Genomic DNA, 27,158 nt, shown 5'->3' with positions numbered 1-27,158 from the left:
GGTTTATGGTTGTACTGGAACGTTTTGTACTCTGAAAAGAAGAACCAGCTTTTTTTTTTACTGATTTACTCTTTTTCCATTTCAATTAATGTTATATCTTAAAGTTGATGTTAGATAGAGTTTAAGGTAAATCTGTGTCTTATTTTAGGTGTAATGCACATGGTGCTTATCCAAAAGCTGTGATAAAATGACTTAGAATGTGCTACCAAATAATAAGGAAACAGAAAGTTGATGAAGGAGTACTGAAGTAGAACTCAGGAAAAAAAGAAACTAAAAACGTTTTACCTTCCTTTCACAATCGTCATTATCTTAATCCATGACAATTTTTCAGTCTATCACATTAATCAGAAATACATTGCTTTGACCTGTGTGGGTATAATGTGACATGTAAAAGGCCAGTGGTTTTGAGAAAAAGAAAAACACTTAGAGAGCTAGTTTTTATAAAAATATAAGATTTTATTTCCTGCTACACAGTGAAACATGCAACATTTTTGTCACACTTCTCAATAAAAACAGTAAAAAATAAAGTTGACAACATACACTATAGACAGACTTTTAAAGCGCAGAACAAACTGAGATCTTAAATTAAATTAAACTGTACAAATATGTACAACATTTACAAATCAACATGAAAAAGGAATGAAAATACAATCCTTCCAGTCTGTTCTTCTACTTTTTGTTATACAATAGACCTGAATTAGTTACAGTCAACACATTTCCTTTTGTTTACTTTTTTTTCTCAGTGCCATTGCAACCGCGTTCCATGTCTAACCCTAAGCTTAGCGTGCGTCTTTGTTTCCCATCCACTTATAGGACAGGAGCTTTGACCTTTCCTCCACTCTGTAACAACACACACACACACACACACACACATCGACAAGGCTGACATTCAGCCCTGCACTAACACACACTCACACAAGGACACATTCAGACCTGTTTGGACAGTGGAACACTGGCTTGCTGTGGTCGGCATGCTCCCTCTACAGCTGCTAAGAGTTTACAGGTCTGCTCTTTGGACTCAAGGAGAGGCAGGGCTAATTAGACACTTCATTTAGAGAGGTCAGCGTTTAAATATGCTATAAATATGCATAAGGAAAAAATGGATGGATTCATAACAAGAAAAATAATCTAGATTGGGTGGAAAGCACACAGTAGGTTTGTCATTTAAAAAAATAAAAAGATATAGTGCATAAATCTTTTGGAGCTGCAACGCAGCCCTTTGTCTGAGTCTGTCTGACTGATGTACTTGAGCCATTCAGAGTCTGTCGGGCTACTTTTTCAATGGGAAAATTACATTTTCAAAAGGCATATATACTGAGCTGCAAATCGAGATGGAGTTCTGTTTGTTTTCAAGTCATAAGCTCGGATTGTCCATCAGTGGCTTATGCCATGTCTCCGATCATCTTCTTGTAATACATTGCTTCGAAGATGTCGTTCTCCCCAGGGCAGTTGTAGTGGCAGGCGCAGGACTTGATGAACATCATGTGTTTCTTCATCACCTGCCCGTCGGGGCACTTGAACTCCATGGGCAGGGTGGTGGTCCTATGTGGGGTGCAGCAGCGGCCGTCCAGGCAGACTCCACAGAACTTTGGCCTGTAGGACTTAGTGGTGGTGCAGCCTGAGATCTCAAATTTCATGGGCTTGGAGACTCTGGGAGTGCGGATGCACTTTTTTCCTTTCTGCAAGGAGGAAATGGGGGTTTAGGGGATGTTGTCGGTGATATACATCATATTGTGTTCTTAAAATTTTCCAAGAGGCATGTTTTGAACAAAAACTCACCTTAATGCTCTGCTCCAGCTGGGACTCGCATGGCCTCACCATGCAGAGCCGAGTCTGTTTCTCAAGCCTGCATTCGTGATTGTCATTGGTGACTCTGGTAGATATGCCAAGTCCGCAGGTCTTAGAGCAGGCACTCCATTCAGTAGTCTGAACGAGGCAGTTCTCCCTCATCATATTAGGATCTGGACCATAGGTCTCCTCCTCTCTGTAAGCTGTAAACAGATGAAGACACACCTGATTAGATGACTGCTCTTTGTATATCTTATTTCTGTCTGAAATTGCTTTTTTTTTTTTTTTTTTCACTTACCAGCTAAAGCAGAGCCAACAAAGGTGTTCTTTTTAGGAGATTCACAAATCCACTCTTCGCAGCACTTCCCAGGCACTTTGACGCGTTTTGGATTGGGGCAGTCTGGGCTGGGAAGACGGATGTCCATAGAGCAGAGCGGGACACAGCCCACCGCTCCGTCCAGACAGGTGCACTGGTACTTACAGCTGCTCTGGAATGATTCTCCGTTTTTGTACACCATGCCACCAAACACACACGTGGCTCCTTCTCGAGCTGCAGGTACAAAATACAATAAAAAGTTCACAATGTAGTTCCTATTTTCAGGATGTCTGATGTGATGAACAGTGAAGAAGAGTCAAAGGGCTTACCTGTGCACACTCCGATGCGTCTATTAGTGGGGGCTCCATAGTCACAGTAGAGACCCTTGTGGGGGTCACAAACGTCTTTCTCAGTGCAGAGCTCGCCCATCTGTTTGGCACAGACTCTGCAGCAGCCGCATCCATCTAGCACTAGGCTGTCTCCTGGGGGACACTGTGGCGGGGTGGAGGGGCAGGAACACTGGCCACTGCACTCCTGACCTGCAGCCTGGGATCAAAGACACAAGCACAGGTTACTATCTGCTTGGACATTGAAATTTAGAACTGTAACATATATTTAGAAGGTCAACTTTGAAAACATCATTTATTTGTTTTTGCTTACCAGGTATGAGAAACAAATGCACAGCGCAGAGAGAAGGATCATCTTCTTCATTCCAGCAGACATTGTTTGTAGTTATTAGTTATAAGTTGAGGTTCTTCCTAAGCCTTCCTGGAGAAAGTCTTCCTTTCGTCTCAGAGTTTGAGCCTGTAAACCTCTTCTGATCAAGTTGATCTCTTGTCAAGCTGCTGCTCCGGTCACAGTCTCTCTGTTTTCTGTTCTTAGTGAAAGCTGGGGTTCAGCTTCAGTAGAGGAGTTGATCTGAGTTCTGACTGCATGCTCAACCTCCCTTTATACTCCCTGGCCCTCGCGTCACGTCACTGGGGGCTGAATGGAGAGCCAGCCCTGGACAAACATGGACATACTTGGCATTCTTTCCTCACTTCCTGACCCCCACTCCAGACATCCCACATTCCTGCTGTCTGAAGGCAAGACTCTGCTGCTCAAGCCAAACAACACCATCTCTCTTAGAGAAGCTTTCATCTCGGATGGGAGGATAAGTCTGGTTTAAAAATCTCAGGACCCCACACTGGGAATTCCTGAAGACTGACTTCACAAACAGGCTGCCAGAACCTATAAATAATACGTTTTATAAAAAGGACAAGAAAAAGGTGGAAAAGATGGTACAGCTCAAAAGTGAAGCCATAAATAACTCTTTATGACAGGAGGAACAGTGTAAAAAAACAACAAGTGGAAGCTCATTAAAATGCATAAGCATGCAATCATAAAATAAACGGTTTGATGTGTAGCAGGTGGTTAAGACTTTAAGACCACAACAGCATTCCAGAACCCTGGCTTCAAAGGTGCACAGACACCGTGGTACTTTAGTAAATGAGCACTAAGCGGTTACAGAAAGGAAATCATTTCAGCCATTAACTTGAGCTGGTTATCTGTCAAGGTGCTCATTCCAGTAAATAGGCATGGAAAAATGGCACTTTCTAGGCTTTTTCTTCTGTTCTCATGCGGTCACGTCTGGGAAACTGCTGTAGTCATATGCACGAAGGTTATTATCTCCATATTGGGATCTATTCATCAAATTTTGAGTATTAATTCTTATGATATTTGACCTAGATTTTTTTTTCAGCAGAGAACAATTCAAGAATAGTTTTCCTAAATAAAACTATTGTTTTTATAGAGAAAAAAGCAGAGTTTCTATGATCCACCTCAGTTCCTCCTGCTTTCCCAAAAGTGGAAACAAGATTTAGTTTGCTGCAGTCTAAATCTTCACCACACAGCGTCACTATAAATCCTGGATATTGTCCCTTTAAGCAACTTTAAAATAAATACGGTCATTTTATTTATTTTTTTGATTAACTGATTATCTAAATCTTTATTTCTGTCCATTTAAGATTCTAATATAATGTTGCTATATTTAGATATATCAATCCTTGTATCTGTCGTGTTTTTTTTATGTTCATTATTCTAGCTCTGGATTACTTTTCATATCTTTTAATATTGTAGTGCTTTTAAAGTGCCTTTAAACTGAACAGTCATACTTTTAAAGTAGACATACGTACCGGTAGTTTATGGAGTTTTTGTGGATAGTTAGGTAAATTAATTTTTAAATTATGTAAAAATACATTTCTTTCATGCATTTTTTCATTAGATCAAACTCTTCTTGCACAGCCCAAATTATTTGAATCTTGACATTTTAGCAAAGATAAAAGATTCTCAATGATATTTGGATATAGACTTTGACTGGACCATTGTAACCTCTGAATTTTCTTTAATTTAAACCATTTCAGTTTAATGTCTGCCTCTATTCTTTATTCTACTGGAAGGCAAACTTTTCCTGTAGTTTGTAATATTATGCAGGCTCTCACAAATTTTGCTTTTCCAGGATTTCCCCGTACTTGGCTCCATCCATCTTCCTGTCACCTCTGACCAGTTCAGCAGGGTCTCTCCACTGAAGAAAAGCATCACTACCGCATGATGCTGTCAACACCATAGTTGCACATGGGATGATGTACTATGGTATATATGTGCTGCATTATCTTCCAACAGATGTAGATTTAAACAAAGATTGAAACAATTTTATATGACCCAATCTGACCAACTTCTTACACAAACTTGTTTTTTTATATTTTAACAGTAGCCTATTTATTGCCATGAACACCAGCTTTATGGAGTGCACAACTAATTATTGTGTGGTTGACAGACTCACTCACCTGAGCAGTGGCTCTTTGCAGCTCCTGCAGAGCAAACATGAGGCCTATCAGTTTTAATGGACTGTTGCATTAGGGTAGGCTGTTGTTTAATCTACTTGGAAGCCTTATTATTAACATGCCGGGTGTATTTTGTTTATTTTTCATGGTGCTGTTTGTTTGCTGTTCTGAAACCAAACTCTATTCCCCCACAGTTGAGCTATTTTCATAGCAAGATGACAATGCAAATATGTGGACTTTACTTACTTAGATGTTTAGGTTTGAAGCTGATTGTATACTCTGAATTTACAAGTCATACAACTTTCCATACACTTTATACTAGAATGAATCTGGCATTAGGTACCATCAGCTTCTGCACTTTTTCTGGTTTTCAGTACAAAACTGACTCTGATTCACATTTTTATCTAAAATTAATAGGAAACTCTGCCAAAGTTAGCTCGACTACTATTTATTGTGCAAACCTTTAAGCTATTGTAGACTATTGAGTTAAAGATAAAAAAAAGAATTACATATTCTAGTCTGAACAGTTCCTTCCAAAGGAGTATTAAACATCTGAATATCCTGATGTTTTTATTACTTCCTTACTGGGGAATCAGTTTGTCAAGAATGCTTTGTTTTTACCTGGAACTGAACATTTTATCTCACATCTAGCAGGACATCTTGAATCTGCACATTGAGCAAGGTTGAAGGGAAATAAGAAATCCTGAGTCAAATAGAGTAAAAGTGCATGCATGCCAGATGCCACAGGAACAAAGACTACAGTACATGCTCTTTGAGTTCTCACCTGCCTAATGAGGTTTAGTCTGTAATGGACTTGAAAAGACCAGGTGTGCCACGTCTCGGGCCAGGATTATTTTACTACATCAGATTCAAAGCAGAGGTTTGCAGGAAAGAACCTAGACAGAGCTTTGTGTATTTTCTTTACCTTTTTTTTTTAAGAAAAGGGGGGGGATCACACAACGGGCTAGACTGAAACGCTGCGCTGCTCCTGCCAGCAAATCGGAAATGAAAATCTCCCAGAGAAACAAGGAGCTGAAGGAAAAGAATGTAAGAAACAAGCCAGCAGACTGGGGTGTTACTAGACAGGAAGTATCCCCATATAAGGACGTCTATGCTTTTCCTAAAAAGGATATGTTCTCTTTCTGTGCTGGCTCAGTACAGTAGAAAACCTCTGGCTGAGCATTTGACCACTGCTTTGAGTGAAAGTGTAGCGTATGTGTGAGGGAGTCCTGTGCGTCTCTAAAGCTTCTAAAATAAAATGTGTGTGTTGCATTTCAGCGCAGCTTTAGGACATGAAGTGATATCTAACGGAAGCAGCTTGATGATGGAACGTGCTCCTGCCACACTGCAAAAAAACATCCAGACATGGCAGGGGCTGTTATCTCGCATGTTGAGTAATTTACAGTAGCTGCTGTCAGGCCGTCCATTTATCTTCCACTGCAGGACATTTAAAAAAAAGGGTTTTTAATGAATGTTCTCTCAGGATAAAATGTTTTTGTTTTAATGCCATTTGTTGTTTGTGTTTCGGTTTGTTTTTTGTCAAGGTTACCACATGCATTTTATCTCTCTCACACAATAACAATGACAATGCAAAAAAAGCAGAACAAGCAACTAAAAAAATAACTTCTCAGAGGCAAAAATACCCAAAGTGCAATGAGATTTAACCCCTCACTCTCTGTTTATTTGCAATTGTACAAAAAAAGCCTATTAGGATTTATTAGTATTAACTGATTCTTAAAAAGGTTGACGGTATTTATTTAAATATAAAATGTAAATTATATATAAAATAAGACCTCTGTTGTGCAGAATGCTCCTATCTATTTAAGCACAACCCAGGTGCATCTTATATGATGCTTGGTGTATGTAGAAAATGCTCAACAGGCAATACTGGGATACACTATATATGCCACTATGGCTGTGTTGTGGGTTAAAGAGGAGTGCACACTAACAGTTGCATCTGTATCATGTAAAGGACCCACGTTATGCAAAATTCACATTATGAACATTTTCTAAGTGTCATATGTGTCCTGAAGCCTTTGCATGAGGTTTTCAAATGATTAAAACCCTCTCCCCCTCTCTCACACTTTGGGTCCCTGAGCAAGACCCTTGGTAAATGGTAAATGGTAAATGGCATGTACTTATATAGCGCCTTTATTCAAGTTAGGAGACTTGACCAAAGCGCTTTACACCACATTCATTCACCCATTCACGCACACACTCACACACTGATGGTGGCAAGCTACATTGTAGCCACAGCTGCCCTTAACCTCAGACTGCTCCCCAGGCGCCGCACAATGGCAGCACACTGCTCCCCAAGGGGATGGGTTAAATGCAGAGAGTAAATTTCCCCATGGTGGAACAATGAAAGGGTTTATTTATGTTTTTTCTTTTTTTTTGTCTTCATCGCCCCTGAAGACTCAAAGGTTGGATTCAGTTTTAGATAAAAATCGACCTGATTTTCCTAAAGGATTTCAAAGAAGAGTGCTTCACAACAAGCGGGCTTCTCCACATGCCTTAAGTGGAAGCGTGCGAATTTATACAAACTGTCGGTTAAAAAGTTGGAAAGGAAAAAAGGCCAACACAGACAACCAGTGAAGTTGTATTTTATTGGTTCTTTTTACAAAAAAATATTTAGCTCATTTTTAATAAGTTGTTAGAAGACAGTTGGCTAATTTTTTTCATTAATTTGTTCATTTTACACCAATCCCATAAATTCAGTCTAAAACACATCCTCTTACTACCAATAAAAAATAAATAAATATATATATAAGTACAGAACCATAGTACAGTAGTTCATTTTTTATTATATGTCTTTGAACTGATAAGAAAGACTTTTCTTACAAATGCTCAAATTTTGTTTCACAAGAGAGATCATGTTGGAATGTAAGCTGATTTACTTCAAACCTTAATGTATTGTTGGAATAAATGTATTTTTATAACTAAAGTTCTTTAAGATGACAGCAGCAAATTTACAATTAATTGAATAAGATTAATCAAACTGAAGTTGAGTACAGATTCTGAATCAGCTTTAATGGAACAAATGGCAATATATTCTACTTTAAGTGCTCACAGTGTGCAGACATGAAGTATATATGTAAAAACTTAGAAGGAAGAAGAGTTAATATTTAAGGAGCAGAATGAACATGTGTATTTTTCTAGCTTACTATTAAGGTAGAAGGTCTTCTATCTGTACATCAAAGAGACAGTCTGTTTTAAAGAAAACTGTCTGCAGTTGTTGTATTGATGATATTGTACAGATGGCTCATTCACCTACATGAAAAGGAAAGGTTCAAAATGACCAAAGCTGGCTGGTAACAACTGAGTTTTCACATTTTTCAATTTGCATTCTTGATTTTTGTCATGATTTTGCTTGCACACTGACTGTCTAAGCACTGCCTGTAAAACTAACAGAATTCCTGTGCTAAATATTGTATGACTAGATGTATCCCCTCTGTTTTGCAGATGTGATTGTGTGGATAGGATGGTTGAGGTGGCCAAAAGAAACACGCAGCTCTGTGTGAGGTAGAGTCGGATATGTTAGGGCTAAGTATAGATGGAGGTATTTGTCTAAAAGAGTTGCTTCAGCTTTAAATCAGTACTAGACGTCTGGTGGTGATATAATGGTAGTCTGCTCAACTTTATACTTGTTGGCATCAGTATTCTCAAGAAGTAAACGATCTGATCCGTTGTACTTGATAAATATGTCATTCTGTGTTGGGTGACGTTTTATCTCCACATTTAACCGACTACCAGATACATCTGTAACAACCAGTAAAACACACAATGGTGGCAGCTTTGGAGAAGCCGGCCCCTTGAAAATAAAACAACGTACAGACCAAGAGCTAACGTTAAAATCAAACATTGTAATTCCAAACCTTAAAGTTTTAATTCTTGAAATGCTCCCTTGAACAGTTAAATAAATCCATGGGATAGGCATGGAAGGTTACGTTGTGTAAAACATGTAGAAACTGGTCTGCACAAATTTACAACCTGCCATCCAAAGAACCTACCTATATGGACTAAAGGGCATTTTAATATGTACGTCATGGTAGATCAACTAGCTAGAACAGGACTTCTGTGTTATCTTTAGACCTGCTTTAACTGTTAGTGTAATAGATCAATAAGATGCCTAAAAGGCTACTGATTTGATCAATAATATTTTGTGCAGTTATTGTTGAACAGATTTATTTGCTGCACCTTCATAATCATATCACATTGGGGGGCACTAGAGAAGGCAACAATGTTATGTTCAAGAAACCAGTTTAAAATGATGTACTGTAATACGGTGCACTATCGAGCTGGAAGTAGCATTAGAAGATAGATACACTGTGGTCATAAAGATCCAAAGGTCTGCAAGGTTGTATTTGAACAGTGATTCATTGGTACTAAGTGACCCAAAGTATGGAAAGAAAATATCTGATCACCATTTCACCACTAGTCAGAACTCCTAATCGAAGGCAGGATGGATCCATGTTTCGGTGTGTTCTGTCATCTGAATGTTGCAGCTTTGGATAAGTTAGCATTTTTCTTATTTCTAAACGTTCCTTTTTGGTCAACTTGTTTGAATTTAAGCATCCTTTCCTAACCCTCACTGATGGAATGAAATTATTTTTTTTTTTTTATTGCAGTATGATTCTTTGTTTCTGGTAGTTGTAAAACATACTGTTACCTCTCTATTATTTATTATCCCTCTATAATCAATAAGTGATTTTATTCTTGCACCATTAATTTGATTTTTAATACTGTATTTACATATAAACTCTCTTCAAAGTAACTAATTAACTATATCCTATTATTGGGTAACAACTAATTCTGTCATCTCCACTCTGATAATTGGCTTAAATTTCATCAAGATGTCTAAATGTATAGAGTTACTTTGATGGAATTGGGTTTAATCCCTCTCAAAGTATCAATCAGTACTGGAATATATTTCAGTGAACATTATATTGATTTAATTTTCATTGTCTGATAAGCTTATAATCCTTGGCACCTGCATACAAACTAAGAGTAAAAACTGAGAGATTGAATCCTAAATTAGACCTCAGGTCACCATTACATCTGAGATCATATGACTCAGACAGTATTTACAGGCCCAGGCCTGTCCCCTATCCTGGTCCAGATATACACAAGTTACTACCCTCCAGTTATAGCCTCATCACATTCATGCCCATTCATAGTTCCTGTGTGACATCACAAGACCACTAAAGCAAACCAGCTGGAGTTTTCCACCTTTTAGGCTCTATGGAGAAGACCGACTTTGTCTCTCACAACAACACCTTCCTCATTTAGTCTCACTTTAGGAGTCAGAAAGTGGAAACTACACGGCACTCCATGGATCGTGGCGTCAAACTCCACGGTGACGTTACAGAGCGAGTCTCTGTGCTTCTTGTGGGCCATCCCGTCACTGTTTCCATGATTCCCAAACACTGCCTGCAGTCAGTGGAGGTGTAGTCATACCCTCCTGTGATTTCACAGCTCTGCAGGAAGGAAAAAAAATCAAAAATAAAATCTGAAACAAACATTTTATTTCAACTTTATTATTATATTTTAATAATAGCTTTGTTTTATGTAATTCACATTTCCTATTCAAGCTTCCTATTATTTAAATACAATTACTCTCTCAGTCACTACTTTAAAAGGTCCATCCACAGTAATGCAGACCAATGCATCCTTCATGAAAAGTAAGATCTGTTTCTGCTGATTCAGCTCCGCTAACTCTCAAAATATACATTACATAAATGTACAATCTGTGTATGCAGAGGTATATCTCAGACATGCAAACCTGGTGGGTTTTTCCCAAACCAGCTCCACATTTGAAGCCTAACTTGTGTTGCCTACATTTGGCTGAATTAAACTGAATTCCATTAGTGGTTGCTGGCAAGCTATTTGAAGAATGTTCCATGGCTTTAACTTCAAACAAGCCATCTATATACCACTGTGCAAACTGAACATGAGACCCAGAGCTCAAAATGATTTTCCTGCCTGCATATTTTTTCCCACTTTGAACTTTTTTTTTTATATATATACTTTAGAGTGGAAGGCTTCGCGACTGCAAGCAGCAGAGAAGTCCCTTAAACTTTCTATTCTATTTATCCATGTATTAGGCCCTTTACATTTACTAACTTATGTTATAACTAAAAGAATGCAGAATACGATCCTGCTAAGGAAGGCCAAGCTTATAACATTCCAGTATCATTTGTAATATTTGTGTCTGATCGGTGAAGCAAAACAGGCAAATCACAGAAAGTCTGGGAAAGTGAACAGTTGCTTACTTTTACAGTTTGAAGCCAGTCTGCAAAAACAGTTGAAGGGGGGAAAGTCTTAAATGTTTTGGATGGCGATCTGTGGACATTTAACAATGAAGGAGGCATAAGCCAGTTTCTGACAGATGAAAGGGTTGGAGGCTGATGGAAATTTTCTGAGGTTCATCCGTGAAGAGACAAGCAGTGGAAACTAATAACGGATTTGGAGCCTGTGGTGATCTATTGAGATTTAACAATGGGGTTGGTGGGCAGATGAACTGTGAAGATGGAAAGTGTGCCTATTTAAAGCACAGAGCAGTGGAAAATGTTGAGCCTGGAAACACGCATGAGACCTAAACTTTTTCACGCACAGCCTGAACAAAATAGCTGGGTTTAGTATTACTTTGGGTAATGGGCTGAGATATGATGTATTTTTGATGTCAGATGGGTTTTGTTTGAAGGTGGATAGCTGTTTTCAGTAAAAAAAATCTTCTTAATCGTTTTGTTATGGTAAAGTCAAAGGGATATCAGTTTCACTACCTCTGGACAAATCGTTTTCAACTGGTCGTAAAGGAAAAATCACAGGTGGAAACTTGCAAAAGCTAAAAGCCAGGAAACATCTGTACGGATATAACGAGAAGAGCTGACCGGTGGCTGAAATTTCAAAAACAGAAAGAGAAAGTGGGAAAACTATCTATTTATATAGCAGTCATGGAAGATGTTTAGACTAGAGACACTGATGAGAATTAGGGGCCGTAGCTCTTTCAACAAACAAGAGAAGCTCATCCCGGCTGCAGATTTACCGCCACACACAGAGGTACGGAAGTCAGGTGGTCTTTACCAAAACACATCTACATGTGGGTCTCTGACAGCCTGTGCTCTGTTTCTGTGACCTCTCAGCTGGAAGTCAAAGAGGGTTTCTAATTTTGAACATTCTCCACACATTTACCCTGCAAGTTTCCTCCTTTGGACCTCCCATTGAACATAATAGGTCAGCAATCTTTCCAACTCAAGAAGCTGTCAGTGATGATAAGTATAAAAACAAAAAAGACAATGTGTACAGTTTTAGAATCACAAAGTCCCTGTGACCCTTAAAATGGCCTCAACTTTACATATGATGTCCTCTTATACAGACCAGCCCGCACACAGAGCTCCAAACAGGTTGCTTAATGTATTTATTTAACAACAATGTCTATAATATGGAAATTACATATCCCTTTTAGTCCGAAGTAAATAAACCGGTAACAGTCCTACCTAACAGATGGAATTCTTTACAATTTATCTGTTAAAACAACAGAGTCAGAAACTTAGAGAGCATCTTTCCTTTATTTGTTAATCCAATCTGCTGGCTTTTGGGCTATGAGAGAAAAAAAAACATCTGGAGCAAACCGGTACTGTAACCTGCAACTGTCAAATTCAAATTTAAAACCCTTGATTTTTAAGGATTTTGTCTTTTTACAACCCTCTACTTGTTTAAAGTTGAGGAAAATATATATAAAGCAGTATGTGCACTTTTTATCCCATCCCCTCTGGTAGCAGAACATTTTTTAGTTGATCAATACATACATCTTTTTCTTTAAACATAAATCTTAAATAAATTCATAAATTCCTAAATCTTTAAACTTTTTTTGAAAAACATCAAGAAAAAAAAAGCCACTTTTAAAAAGAAAGCCATACAAAAACAATTTAGCAGTATGCAGCAAGTGCAATACGTGACAAGGAGCAAATTGTTCAGATTAGATTAAAATTCAACTAACTGGCCTGGATGCAAAACCGTATGTGTGGTAGAAAGCTAACTCTGCAAGCTACCCTGAAAAACACACCTTAAACACAAACTCACATGACCAGGCATGGTGGCGGCAGCTTCATGCTGTGGGGATGCTTATCTTAATGGATTCAGGGGCAGGAAAGCTGGTCAGTCTTGATGCAAAGAAAGATTGAGCTAACTACAGGGTAACGCTTGTTAAAAACCCTGTCAAAGACATTTAGGATGGGTCAAAGGTTGACTATTTATCAGGGCAGAAACCATTAACATATGGAGCAGCAGTTAAATGCTTTAAAAAAACATGTTCATGTGTTTGACTCATCCAGTTCACATTTAAATAAAGCTGGGGAGCTATTGCAAAATTTGAAATGCTCTAGAGTTATGTTGGAAAGAAAATCTGCAAAAAACATGGTCTCTAAATGTGCAAAGCTAGTACAGATACACCAAAAGGCTTGCAGTTGTAATTGTAATAAAAGGCCACTGCATGGAGTATTGATTCAGAGGCTGAAAACATATTTAGAAAGCACATTTTAGATGTTATTTGTAAAAAAAACAAAAAAAACAATAGACAATAGACATGTATTATTTGTAAAAATAAAAAAACTATATTTTTTTTACTTCTCCCATTTGTCACCAAACGTAATTCATTCTACATTTAATGTGTTGTGACTTTCAGATATGAGCCTATTAATGTAAACACACACACACCAGCTTTTTTACTGCAGGAATGTCAGTTCCTTCACATTAACTGGGCACACGACTGCATACCTCAACTAATTAGCTTCCTGTAAAAACTCTGGGTGAAAACATCGGCTTTAATCACACGCTGGGGCTTCGTCTCATTCACTGCCAAGGTAAATGTACTCCCAGCAGCGAAAAAAACAGGCTGGGTTTCTGCTTCCCGGACAGGTGTTTCTCTCCGTGATGTGCCACAGTCTAGGTCAAAATGCTACCTTAACATTCCTCAACATCAAATAGAGCCTGGGCGTTTTTCTGTCATTACAAGTCTCAAAGGATTTCTTTTAAATCAAAATATTTTTTTCCTTATAACTATGAGTGCAACTGAGATGTCAAATTGTGTTTTTTAAGAGGACATGTTTACTGTCTGTTTTAGGGGATGGTTATTTACCGGTCTACCATGGGAGAGCTGTGGTTTCTTGCAGATTCATGCAAACTTCTTGTATTTTCCATTCGTTGCAGTTTGTTTGCAGTCACTCTGCAAACAGCATTAAAGCAATCTGACTTTTTGACCAGTTTCTGTTTTATAAATTCTTGTTAAAAACACCAGCTGTTTATCTGCTTCTGCACCCAGAACTCTGTAAATGACTCCATTCACTTTTTAAGATTTTAAAATAAATGTTCTTAATGAGCCACAATTTAAAAAAAATAATATTTAATAATATTCATTTTACCATGAATTAATTTACCAACAGTTAATTTGTGGGCCACACAGTGATGTAGCCCTGCTGATTTGCAAAAAGGTCCTTGGTTCAATTCTAAGCCTAGGATATATCTGCATGGACTTTGCATATTCTCTCTGGGATCACTGGCTCACCCCCCACTCAAAAACATGATTGTTAGGTTAATTGATGTCACTAAATTCCCCTTAAGCCTCTACATGTTTGTATTTCTTTGACCTGTGATAGTCATGTGACCTTTCCAAGGTGTACATATGCTATCTACCTATAGATTGCTCAAGATAGATACCAGCCCCACTGTAATATATGCAGAATATGTAATTGTGTTGCAGTAAGTGAGTAAATCATTTTAATTGTTGGGGTAAAACTCTATCAGATCCCAAACGTGTGATCTTGAAAGCCTTATGAGAATATTTCTGTTGAAGTTTTCTATCTTCTCTATCTTCTGAATAAAAGCGTTACCACACTTGTGAAATGCACTCTTCTTCAGAGATTTTAGATCGATTATAGGCACAAGGAAAGAAAAAGAGTTATTCAACCTTTCATTTAAATTATGAATACACTGATGTTTTGTCTCTAACAGTTATCTAATCTACACAAATGTCAACTATTGAATAATCTCAAATGTGTCCACTTTTGATGGGTCCTCCACCTGAGTGGGTGGAGAAAACCCATCCATAAATGATTAGAAGATGTAAACTCTATACAGAAAGCCCAGAATTAGCCATATTGGTATTGGTTGTAAGCTAAAGCTCTTGAACATCCACTGAATGAACCAGTGTTTTAAAAAAAATAGCTCCTTAGGGATTTACAATTAGTTCCGGAGCTCTGGAGTAATTTGAATTATGAGATACATTTTTAAGAGAGCACACACCAAGTTTAAATCCATGACTCAACTTCAGAACTCGACATTCCTCTTAATGCAGGTCATATATTTTTGTTAGCTTTCTTGGTCAGCAGCCATGTCTGTTCAACACCAGCAGCTTCATTTGCAAGACATCATTGCTGTTATAAAACTGTAGCTGATACAAGCCTGACATCATTTTTTGGGAAAATGCTGCGAGACTTAACCTCTCCAGAGTTGGAGTAGATGAATAAACACAGGGTGAAAAGATCCAGACAGCATTTAAATGAATCTATTCTTCATATAAACATTTATTGATGCCTCTTCATGATGTCTTCTTGCCCGGGGTCAAGCTGATTAACTTTATGGTACTTATTACAAGGTTTTCCGTTCTTCTGTTATGTAAACTCCTGTTTTCCATTATGTAATCCAATGCAAACGTATTCAGACAGCTGCATAACTAATACCATTATTTGTGTATGTGGCTAAGCTATGAAACCAGCTCACATATTTAACAACGTATTCTGGCACAAACAGCAGAAAAGGGGAACTCTCCAAAACAGGAACATGATGTTCAAGCCACAAAACCTCTTACTGGCGAGGTTTGCCATGAGGGCATCTCACCAACTGCTGTGCTTTTGGCTTTACCCTGGAAACCTGGTCAGACATTCTGGCAATAACCCGAGCATCTGTGTGATCCTAAGAGAGAGAACGAACATTAGCTCAAAGTCAACACTAGAGGGGTTTGTTACTGCTGAACACAGCAGAAGGAAACTGTTTTCAGATGACTAATGTAGTGTGCAAAAGGTGAAAGATAAGTTCAGGGGCTGCTCATATTCGACAAACAGCTGTAAAAATATTACTGTATAAGATCAGTGTACACAAAGGTGTGTTTAGTAAAATAAAGTAGAGGAGGATTGCTAGTGATGATGGTGAAAGTCGATTTTCCCTGACTTGTGGTCTTGCTGTTAACACCGGCGATCAAATTGTTCCCAAAGAGCTCTTAAAAGGATTTTGCTATTCTGCACAGAAATGATCTGGCCAGGGGTTTCCATCTGAACTAATTGCTTCCAGATATGAAGTTTCTGCACAGTGGTTTACAGGACCCCTCCCTGTCTGTCTGCACCTCTGGAACCATAGGACCATTTGCCATCTGTCTGGAGCTGCAAGGTCAGACTGAAGTCTACACCTTTTTCCCCGCATATTTGTGGGAGGTGTCTCTCACTCTGGTCACGATCACATCTCCTTTCAGTGTCTATGTAACTATAAACCTGTAGATCAAAGTTAGCATAGCCCCAATCTCACCTTTTCCTAAAATATAACAACTCTACATTTGTTGAAAATGTCTACATAAGCTGGATAAGTTTGCCAGGGTGTCACATGAAATTCACTAACAAAGAAGACAATCTGTCTCACCAAGATAAATGATGGGAAAAAGTCCAACTGTTTACTCTGCTATCTGAATCCTCTTTACCCTCCAGCAATGCAGTCTCTCTTAGAGAACTGACAGTGGAAAATATCTTCCCATCATCCACATCCTCTTCACAACAACATGGATTATTCCAAAGCCGGAAGAGTCGAAGGTGAATTCCTCGCTAAAGTGAGGAGGAAGTGATGACGCAGGAAAGGGTCATCACTCAGCTAGCTGTCGAAGCACCAGCAGACAATATTAAGTTTCACACATTTCTCCTACCTGCATCTGCACAGACAAGAAACATGCTATCCACCTAACTGAATCAGGGAATCTTCTTATAGCAATTAATTCACAATGTAGAGGATTTGTCAATCAAGTTTGACAATAGGTTGACAATTTGTGATAATCCTTTAGATTGGTTACCTTCAAAAAAATCTTATGACTGCTCTGAATTGAAATAAATTATAACTGAGCTGTAAATGATTAAGATAACTACCTGTTGTATGACTCTTCTTCTGGTGTGTAACACAAAGAATAAAGAACAAACCCTTAAACAGTCTCCACACCTGACCCAATTTATCATACATGCGCAGCAAAAAATCATGAAGTACAGCTATTTGATTGGTTTCTTTTAGCCTAACATATGGTGTTAATTAACTGAGTGACTTGTAACCTATGTCAGAAATAACTCAATAAAAAGAAGATGGACATTCTTTAATTACCTTTGCAACCTTATATGATGGTGAATCAGATAATAGAGAAGAAAATAGTGAAATATGAAGCCTTAAGAATATTCCAAGGAGGGCCGAATTCAAAGATGATGGAAACATAACAGAGAACCTATAATATAAAAAAAATACCTACTGTAAGCCCATATCACCTGAACCAAGGTTGGGCACTGACATCAGCTGACATTATGTGTTTCGGACAGCAGCTACTCTACTACCAAGATCCTGAAACATTACAGATTTAGAGTGTAAGGCAGACACCCTGTCTACTTTTACGGGTTGGCTTAAAACGTTCCTGTTTGATAAAGCTTAGGGTTACAGTGGCTTAAGTTATCCTAACTATCTCTATAGTTATGCTGCTATAGGCTTAGACCGTTGAAGGACATAGAAACCTCTTTTTCATCATTCTGCTTCATTCTCTCTCTATTCTCCCACTCTGCTGAATTTGATAGTTCAATCTCTAACGTTATGCTCTCTCATCGTTTCTCATAGTAGCTTTATCTGGTCTGGGCCTGTTTGGCTGTGACACCATCCCGGAGAGAAATATCAGCTGTGCTGCTGCCATCAAAACCTTTGTTTATAGATTTTAAACCTTGGCCTTTTTTTCAGCATAGTCCTGTTTCTCTGACTGTGACTGGCTGGATGTGCTCTCTTCATCCTCTGACATGGGAGCTGGCTCGGAGCTCGTCTGCCTGGCTGTGTGNGCTCGTCTGCCTGGCTGTGTGTTTCCTGGGCGGGGCCGCCTGTGGAGCTGGTTGACAGTTGGCTTTTGTATCTCTGCTTTTTTCTGTATGTCTGCTTCTGTCTCCTTGAACCTCAGTTGGCCTCGGCAGATGGCCAGTCACACTGAGTCTGGTTCTGCTGGAGTTTTTCCTCTCCACTGTCACTTTAAGCATACTTGGTGAGGGATTGCATTCTAGTCAACGAGTCAATGCAATCAATTTTTCTTAGATAGAAAACTTTGAATCAACTGTTTTAATTAACAATTTGTCTGTATGATCTTGCTGAATTGTAAAGTGCCTTGAGATGAAATGTGAATAGTGAATATATAAATAAACTGAATTAAATTGAATTGATACATTTCCTGCTTTTCACTGATTTTGCCACTTTTCTGCATTACTTCCATCTAGGAAGGAGTTTGAGTTTTTTTTTTTTTTTTTATAAGTTTATTCTGGTGATGAGTAGCTTTTAATTCACTTTGATGTTTAATTCATGTTTCAGTTATTTAAATGTTGCACAGCACAATAAACTTTAAATTTAATTTGAGGATAATTGTCTAATCTGTTTCTGCAGTGCCAAAGCATAGTTTTTGCATTGTGAAGAGAAAAAATCACAATGTTAACCCCTCAAATCTTAGCAAAACTTTGCATTTTTTTTCTATTTGTGCCCTGTTTTTAAAATAGGAAATAATACATAATCAAAAAAATAAATAAATAAATATTTAAATTAAATGTTTTTTATTAGGGTAGTTAGCTGTATTTTTAATTCGAACGGCTATTCCCACAGCAGAGCTGTGGTTATAGAGTAGAGGATTGTGGTTGTCTTAAATGGGCTTCTTGTTTAATCGATTTCTGTATTCGCCCTCACACTAATCTTCCTCTCGGTTGTATCTGTGCTTGTTACATTTCATATTTAAATACTATTGGTGGTTTCTTTTATTAAAATGTGAAAGGGGTGACATATACTATCCATCCGTTTTCCGTCACACTTATCCCTGCTGGGGTCATGTGATGCTGGTGCTTATCTCCAGCTGTCAATGGGTGAGAGGCGGGGTACACCCTGGACAGGTCGCCAGTATCTCGCAGGGAAACACAGAGACAACCAGAACAACAACCACTCACGCACACAATCACACCTAAGGAGAATTTAGAGAAGCCATTGACCTAACAGTCGTGTTTTTTGACTGTAGAAGGAACCTGGAGTACCCGGGGAGAACCCATGCATGATCAGGGATAACATGTAAACTCCATGCAGAAGGATCGCGAGCAGGGAATTGAACCCCATACCTTCTTGCTGCAAAGCAGTAGTGCTACCAACAGCTCATTTGTGAAGCCCTCTAACTATACTAATTATACTTTAAAACACTAATTTTGGCTCCCACTGAAAGACAGAAACCAAAAAGTCTTAGTCAAGAGGATTACCTCCAAGTAGAGACCGTGAGACTTCACCTCCACTAAGATGTATAAAACCTCCTATAATTTTCCCTTTTGAGAAATTAGGTGGTAAACAGAACTCACTGATTTTCAGCCAAATCACTCATTGCACTACAAGGTTGAACTGACAACAACACTGTTTGATGTGGAAATTATGTAAAGAACATTCAAAGTGTGATTATTTAACACCAGTGTGTTGTTCATTATGTCCAAAAGAAACAGAAAAAAAAAGTTTCAAATCAAAGCTTTATTGTATAAAAAGATGTGTTGGCTGTTTATTAAAGGTATAAAACAGAGGGGTAGACTGCCTTTTTGTCTCAGATGCAATAGAATATGTACCATGTCTGCTACTGATGTCTGCTTAGTGGACATCAATTCGTAATGGCCTTGGAGATGTCTCAGGTTTGCACAGACCATAGGTTGAAAGTGAGGCTCAGAGAATATGGTAGTCATCATGCAATCAGGAGGTTTAGATGCTGTTTTATCCTTTGACAGGAAGAGTTGCTACTAATCTGGTATAAAGTGGATGATGGGTGAATTTGGCTGAATTAGTATAAAGCTCCATTAAATCAAAGCTTCTCTGTTTTACTCTTCTGATGCATCCAGACTGCTGTTATTTAACATGCTGGATTTAGAAATATTTGAGCCATTTGGAAAAAAATTTGGTTAGTTGCACTTACTGGGAAAAGTGTACTAAAGTTTATGAGAGTTGACTTAAAACTGTCTTGCCAAAGTGTCTCTCATGCTGTACTTTTGAAATGGCAAATCATGTGTAGCGATTTGTTTATATCCAACTATGGTGCTAATGTGTTAACTTTAGCTTTAGTGTAAATGAAACAACCCCCCACCACAAGAACACATTCACCACTTTCATCTCCAGGCACATAGCAGCATTCTAACATCATAGTTAAAGGATTATGACTCATCCGTCTGTGTAATGTTTATAAGCCTTTATCCCCCTGAATGCAGGATCTTTATCCTGCTGTCTTACAACCAAATGTGAGTCATGTATCATTAGCTGTCAGCTCACGCTGAATGTAGCCATCATACAGATACAGCTCTGTCAGAGCGGAGGTAAAGCAGGTGATAAACAGCTCATCACTTAGGTACCTGTCAACTCAGTGGTCCCAAACTTGGATTCCTAAAAGCTGGATTAGTGCACTCAATTGTAAAATATGATTACAGTATACTTCTATCCATTGTGCATAGTATAGCTCTTCTCTCCCTCTATCTAATTTTTTTCTAATTTTTCCACATATTTCACAGTAATCTGTTTCTAAACCCAGGATACAGGACTTCGGTTTAGGTTAAATAACTTCCGAGGAGCTTTCCCAAATGTAAAGAGCTTCTAAAGCTTAAGTGAGGAGGCCCACTGGCCAGAAAGGGAGCTCTCGTGCTGTAAAAGCATGCGTGACCAGGGCCCCTTGGGGGGTCTCCCTTACAGTAGAATGATTGAAGGGTGCAGTTACGTAACCATGGGGTGTCATGTGATGCTGTGTGAATGTGAGGCCTTGTCCTGGTGGGAAGATCCTTTGGCGGGGCTCGTCTGACAGGTAGGTGTTTTGTTGAGTGGGTCAGTCGGAAGCCTTCCTGGTCATAACACATTTTTCCTTTCATCCTTTACACGCTTGTCTGACTTAACAGTACCCACAAAGTTTCCAAGTCGTTGTTCTCACCCAATCTGATTTCACTTTCAACATTTTCCATTTCTGCCTGCGACTCCACCCGTCCTACATTTCAGTTCTTTTTCAGTAAGATCTCTGTTCTATATCACACGTCTAAGGTGTTTTCTACCCGGGACGCCTTGTCTGCAAACTTGCACAACTGACTTTCATTAAATATGTGCAGACTAGTGTTGTAGATGTTTTGGAAGTGCAAGCTTTTGTGGGAAACTCTATTCTCTGTTACCTTTGCTTCTCACGGTAACTGTTCCCAGGTATGTTATTTTCCTGCCTTTTGGACATGTGGTTTAGTGTGGCAGAGAGGGTGGTGGGCTTCTCTCATGGCTCAGTGTGTTTGTGCAGGTGCAGGATTTTCACGGCACACCGCCCTGTTGAGTGTTTTGGAGGTGCATTTCAGAGCTGTTCACCCTGTGGCAGTAGAAGGTGCCGCCTATATGTGGCATTTAGTGGGACAACCCAGAACAGGCATTTCCTCAGCTTGGTGGAAACTGAGTAGTAAAAGCAGTCAGACAGCAATGGGCTTGTGAAAACAAGAAAGGTTTTAATAGCAAGAGAATGATATATGCTTACCAATCATTGTGCCTTCAAAGATACCTAATGAATAATTGCCTTTATATTTTCCTGCTTTGTATTAATACAACTATGAACCTGAATATATTTTCTGGGGATGAAATTTGTAAATCATATCAGATCATTTTGATTTGGAGAGAAACGGGACTCATATATGTCAGTTTTTTTGCATTTTCCAGACATGTTTTGAACAACATTTTTAGAGGTGTGGTATAGATTTTAACTTTTTTTCCCATTTACATTGACACCTCTCAATTTAATGCAGTGCAAACATTTCCTTCAGGAGTAACAGCATTAATGAAGGCCATCTAGGTGTGATATTTATTCTTCTTATGAATCTACCTGTTGCTTTAGAAGTCTATTGGGAAACATTGGTTAACAAACAGCTTCATTGAGACCAAGGAAAGTTTATATATATATACATATATATATATACATTTCAGTACTGAGACAACTATAAGATAAATAATTCATTAATACCAATAATTGCAGAGATAAAATTAATTATTAAGCTAAGATGACATGTCCGTAATGTACAGAAGTATTTTAATATCTATTCTCTGAGAGACAGAAAGGCAGTGATGTTGATTTTTCGAACTGGGATGATATGCTTCATTTTCTTAGTGTTGATGCGGGCAACAGCATTCTGCATCAGCTAAAGCTGTCTGAGCAACCTTTTAGGACAGACCTGCAGAGCAAAAAATGGAAAATCTAAATGCGTAATTTTTGCTTAAATTAAGTGCATTTTTTTCTTGAATTGAGGAGGTAAGTGACATACCAATTGCCAATTTACAGACAACTTACATTTAAAATAAGAAAAAGCAAATGCTTTGTCTTATTCCAAGTGCATATTTTTTAATTATCTTATTTTAGGAGTAAAAATATTCATTCCATTGGCAAATCATCTTATTTATCTGCTAAAATTAAGGGTAAATTTGAGAATTTTTTAACTTATTTCTAGATATTTTTTGCAGCGTGTGAAGACATGGTTACAGTAATCAATTCTAATAAAGATGAATACAAGAGCTAGTTTTTCAAGGTCCTGCTGAGACATTAGTCCTCCAATCCTAGAGATGTTCTTTAGTATGTCCGTGGCTAGATTTGAACATCTAGTCATCTGTGACTTCAGATTCAAGGCATCTATACTGCTGTGTTGTTTCCATAGTTATGGTAACTTATCTTGTTTTTCCTTAAAAAAAAACAAAAAAAAAAACTGAGTTAAGAGGAGCATAGAGATATTGCATAGGACCCCTAAGATGTACCCTTGGGAAATGGCACATGTGATTTTGTGGTCTCCTATGTAAAGTTACCTGCTGACAATGAAGTCCCTGTCCTTCAATTAGTATTTAAACCAGTCCAGTGCTGCACCTGAAAGGCCGCCACAGTTTTCCAAGCCCTCTAAGAAATAGAGTGATTAAAAGTGTTGAACACATTCTGCACATAAACAGATGTAAATAAACTCCTTGACAAGGGTGGTCTCTGTACTGTGGTGAACATGGCCGCCTGACTGGGGACATCAAAGCAGCTGGTCATTGTTAGAAAGTTATTTACTTGTTGAAACACAACTTTTTCAATAATCTTACTGATGAAGGGGAGATTTGAGACAGGCATGTAGTTCTGCAGCAGCAGCTTGTCCAAGATGTGCTTTTTAACAGCGATTTTTATATTTGCTGCCTTTAGAACCAAAGGGCAAAGGAACACAGCTTGCAGCTCAGGTTGACAGTTATGAAGTTTGGAATATTAGAAAATAATATCTCAAAGTTTAAACATTTTCATTTGTACAGTCATATGTAAATTTAAAGAGCATGGTAAAACTGTAGACCTACAAAAACAGGATTACCCTCCTGCAGCTACAGAGATCCAAAGCTCAGAACAATCTCTTAACTTGACAACAGTTTTATGGATAAGTTGCCACAGCAAAACTTTAAGTACATTTCTCCTGAGTCCACACAGCATCGGTCAGAAGACAATACAAATTGAACAAGTTGCTCTGGTCTTATTTATTTATTTTATTTATTTTTTTACATTAAAAACCGCATGTGTCAAAAAGTCAACACAACACATTAAGCTTAACATCCCTAAAGTCAGTGGTGTGCATAGACTTTTTGAAGGGTAAGGGCGGAATTAAATAAAAAAAAAAAGGCACATATAGCCTTACCTCTGTAGAGGGCACCTTAGGAAGCATTTGGGCCCCTGAGAGAAAAGCCAAACTGATTGCATTGAATCATTAACTTGCAGGGTTCACCCCTCCTGAATGAGCATTTAGCAACATTGGACATTCTATTGCCTTGCATTGTTGACTCTGCATGCATGTTACTGACAATAGAAAGAAAAATGTAGCAATGTTCTAATTTATTCAGTATGAATGATAAAGAAAATGACTGTAGTCTAATAAAATTTTGCTGTTTGACTTAACCTATGTTTTGGACTTTGCAAAGGAAGCAGATTTACCTGTACATCATTCCAAGCTAGGACGGTCTATCCTGCAAGGCAACAGCCCCCCTCTGCAACCCCTCCATCTTAATAGGTTAGTTAGGGTATTTTTATTATCAATCTTATTAATACAACACAGCATTTTTTAAATTCAGACCAACTTATTAACGCATAATCCAAGTCAAAGCATTAATTAGATTTTTTCCTTGAATAAAAAACAAAAATATATCTTTTATATTATCTTAATTTTATTTGAATGAAGTTTATCTATCTGATGGTTTCCTTTAATGGACACACAAAGTATTTAGGAAACCTTCTAGCTTACATTTATGGGGAAATGGTTACTGTTACCCTTATTACCAGGGTTACAGTTGATATATTCCAGACAGTGGAAGTCATTGAAAGAGGAATTACCAAGTCTCCTTTTATTGTTAAAAAACGCCTGCTTGATTGAAACTGTTGTGTAAGATTTTGAGTATAATGAAATTCCTCTGGTTTGGTCAGTTAACTCTAAAAATCAGGATAAGGGGAAGGGGGGCTTAATGAGGCAGAGAGGAGGCGTTAAGAGCTTGTCAGGTCAGCATGAAGGGCGTTAAAAAAAACAAAAAAGGTTTTGAATAATTTCAGATCATGGAATAAATTAGAGGATTAACTAAAAAGAACCTGAATGGGAAAAAGAGAAATGCAAACACTTACTGCACATCAGTTTGTTTTGATCTTACGGACTTCTACCGGACTTTCTTACATCCTACCTACACATCATGTTGTTGGCTGGAAATACAGTAAATGCATTTCTTCAATGTGCTCCACTTTAAAGCTTGTGAACCTTAGCACTGCCTTATAATGAGCACAAGCTCAATGAGCCATACTGTTGCCATATTGATTCAAACACATGCACACTTATTGCACACCTTTAGGCACAGTGAGCACATGCACATGCTTGTACATCAGAGCGAACTAGGTAGAGAAATTAGAAAGAAAACAAACAGGATTCCTGTACAGTGCGTTGTGGCGTGAGGCTGCTGGAACGAAAAACAAAGAGGGGCCTGTTTGCAGCGCACAGGAGCATTCCTGCTAACAGAACAGGCTCAGGGACGCTGTTGACCTAAGCTACTTTAGAATGTTTGTGCAATAGCTTTTGACCACTTCATTAAAAATACCGTTTGATGCAGAGGCGGCCGTGTGCTGGCGAGGGGCAGTTCAGACTGGTCTGAGCAGAGCAACACTCTGCCGGATGAAGGAAGAGCTGTTTTGAATAGTAGAGCAACGGCCTGTTTCTGTGCCAGACCCCTGAGGGTAACTGTCAGTGTCACCACCGCCAACTTCTTTTTAAGATGATATATCTGTCCTGTGGAGAAATGCATTCTGCACATTTTAGATCCATTCCTGCTTCAACACAGCTTAACCCTGGGTGCCTGAATTAACTCTTCGCCAAGTCATCAAGTACTGCAGAGGCCTGGTAAAGAACAATTGGTTTGATTCAGGTGTGCTGAACTGGGGAAAACATCCAACACATGCAGGTCTCCTCCGCTCAAGGTCTGACACTGGACACTGCTTTAGACAGCTACACAATAAACCTACTGTGCTTTCAGTAGTTACACAATGCCCAAGGTATTCATGCCCCATGAACCTTTTCTCATATATCACATAACACCTATCAACTTTAACCTTCGAGGAAAATTACTGAACATTAACTGACAAACAGCAGCATGAAGGCCAACTAACACAGCAGGTAGGGATACAGCTGTAGAGAGGTTTAAAGCAACCCAGACATGAGTGTCTGCTTCAATTGACAGGTTGTACGAGGAGGGAATAATCAGAGGGGGGGAAAAAAGAATATACCACAAACCATGCAGGGAACACCTCAAACTTGTAGAAGAAAGCACTCTGATTTTTTTCCCCACATGGAAAGCACATTTTGTAGAAAAACAAAAACAACATTTCACATTGTGCTATACACAACACCCTCACTGACAAACATGGTGGTGGCATCATTATGCAGGGGGGATGTTTCTCTTTTGCAGGGGTGCAAAAGCCGGTTAGAATTAATGTGAGACATTATGGAAGCATTACCCTCACAACCTTCTACAGAAGCACCACAGAGAGCATTCTGACCAGCTGTCTCACTGTATGACGTGGAGGCTGCAGCGCCTCAGACTGGAAGAACGTGAGAAGAGTGGTGAGAACAGCAGAGAGGATCATCGGAGCTCCTCTTCCCTCCATTAAAGACATTTGATCCCAGCACTGCGCTTCCTGAGCCCGTAACATCATCAATGACCCGTCACACCCCCACCATGGACTGTTCTCCCTGCTGCCCTATGGAAAGAGACTTTGCAGGATCTGCTGCAGATCTAGCATTGTCCTGCAAAAGCTTTTCCCCCGCTGCCATCCAACTGTTAAACTGCTGAACTGGACTCTGGTTCACACTTGCATCATTTGTTTGCACTACCAAGGTGCTGAACTTTTATAATCCTTCTTAAACAAGACACAACCGCATTTTGCACCGTATTTTTTATTTTTTTGCACTGCACTGAACTTTTTCAGTACAATGATCTTTTGCACCATTATTTACACTGTTTTCCTTTATCTCCTACATTGGGTACATTCTGATCACTGCTGCACTTTATATTGGTATGTTTATCTTATTCCAACTACAATCTAATTACACTGTTTTAAGCTGTATGCAACGAAATTTGTTTTTGTTTACACTCTGTGCATACAAAATGACAATAAAATAAAAGTCTAAGGAAGCAAATACAGTTGATTCAAAGAAAACCCGATGAGTGCAGCAGGAGGATTAAAACTTGGTAAAGGTTCACCATCTGAGGTTTAGACCTACAGTAAATAAAATGAAGAGTCTCTGGTACTACTTAGAAATTAAATTTTACAGACATGCCATCCTGTTTGTCAGATCTATTTGTAGAAGACAAATTGAAAAATATAATAATACATTTAATTTATACTACACTTTTCATTAAAAAGA

General features: G+C 38.5%; 1 protein-coding gene across 1 annotated transcript; it reads right to left on the bottom strand.

The window, feature by feature from the left end:
- Nucleotides 1-725: 725 nt before the first annotated feature.
- ctgf (connective tissue growth factor) lies at nt 726-3,030 on the bottom strand. The gene is made up of 5 exons (XM_015380695.1): nt 2,765-3,030; nt 2,434-2,650; nt 2,087-2,338; nt 1,780-1,991; nt 726-1,679 (listed from the first exon to the last, which is right to left on the bottom strand). The coding sequence occupies exons 1-5, from the start codon at nt 2,825-2,827 to the stop codon at nt 1,383-1,385; spliced, it is 1,041 nt and encodes a 346-aa protein (XP_015236181.1). The 5' UTR covers nt 2,828-3,030; the 3' UTR covers nt 726-1,382.
- Between the last annotated feature and the right edge of the window lie 24,128 nt (nt 3,031-27,158).

Source organism: Cyprinodon variegatus, unplaced genomic scaffold (genome assembly GCF_000732505.1).
Source record: "Cyprinodon variegatus isolate N-32 unplaced genomic scaffold, C_variegatus-1.0 Scaffold219, whole genome shotgun sequence".
Classification (NCBI taxonomy): Eukaryota; Metazoa; Chordata; class Actinopteri; order Cyprinodontiformes; family Cyprinodontidae; genus Cyprinodon; species Cyprinodon variegatus.
Note: the sequence above shows the minus strand (reverse complement) of the source record. Positions and strands in the feature narration are given on the sequence as shown.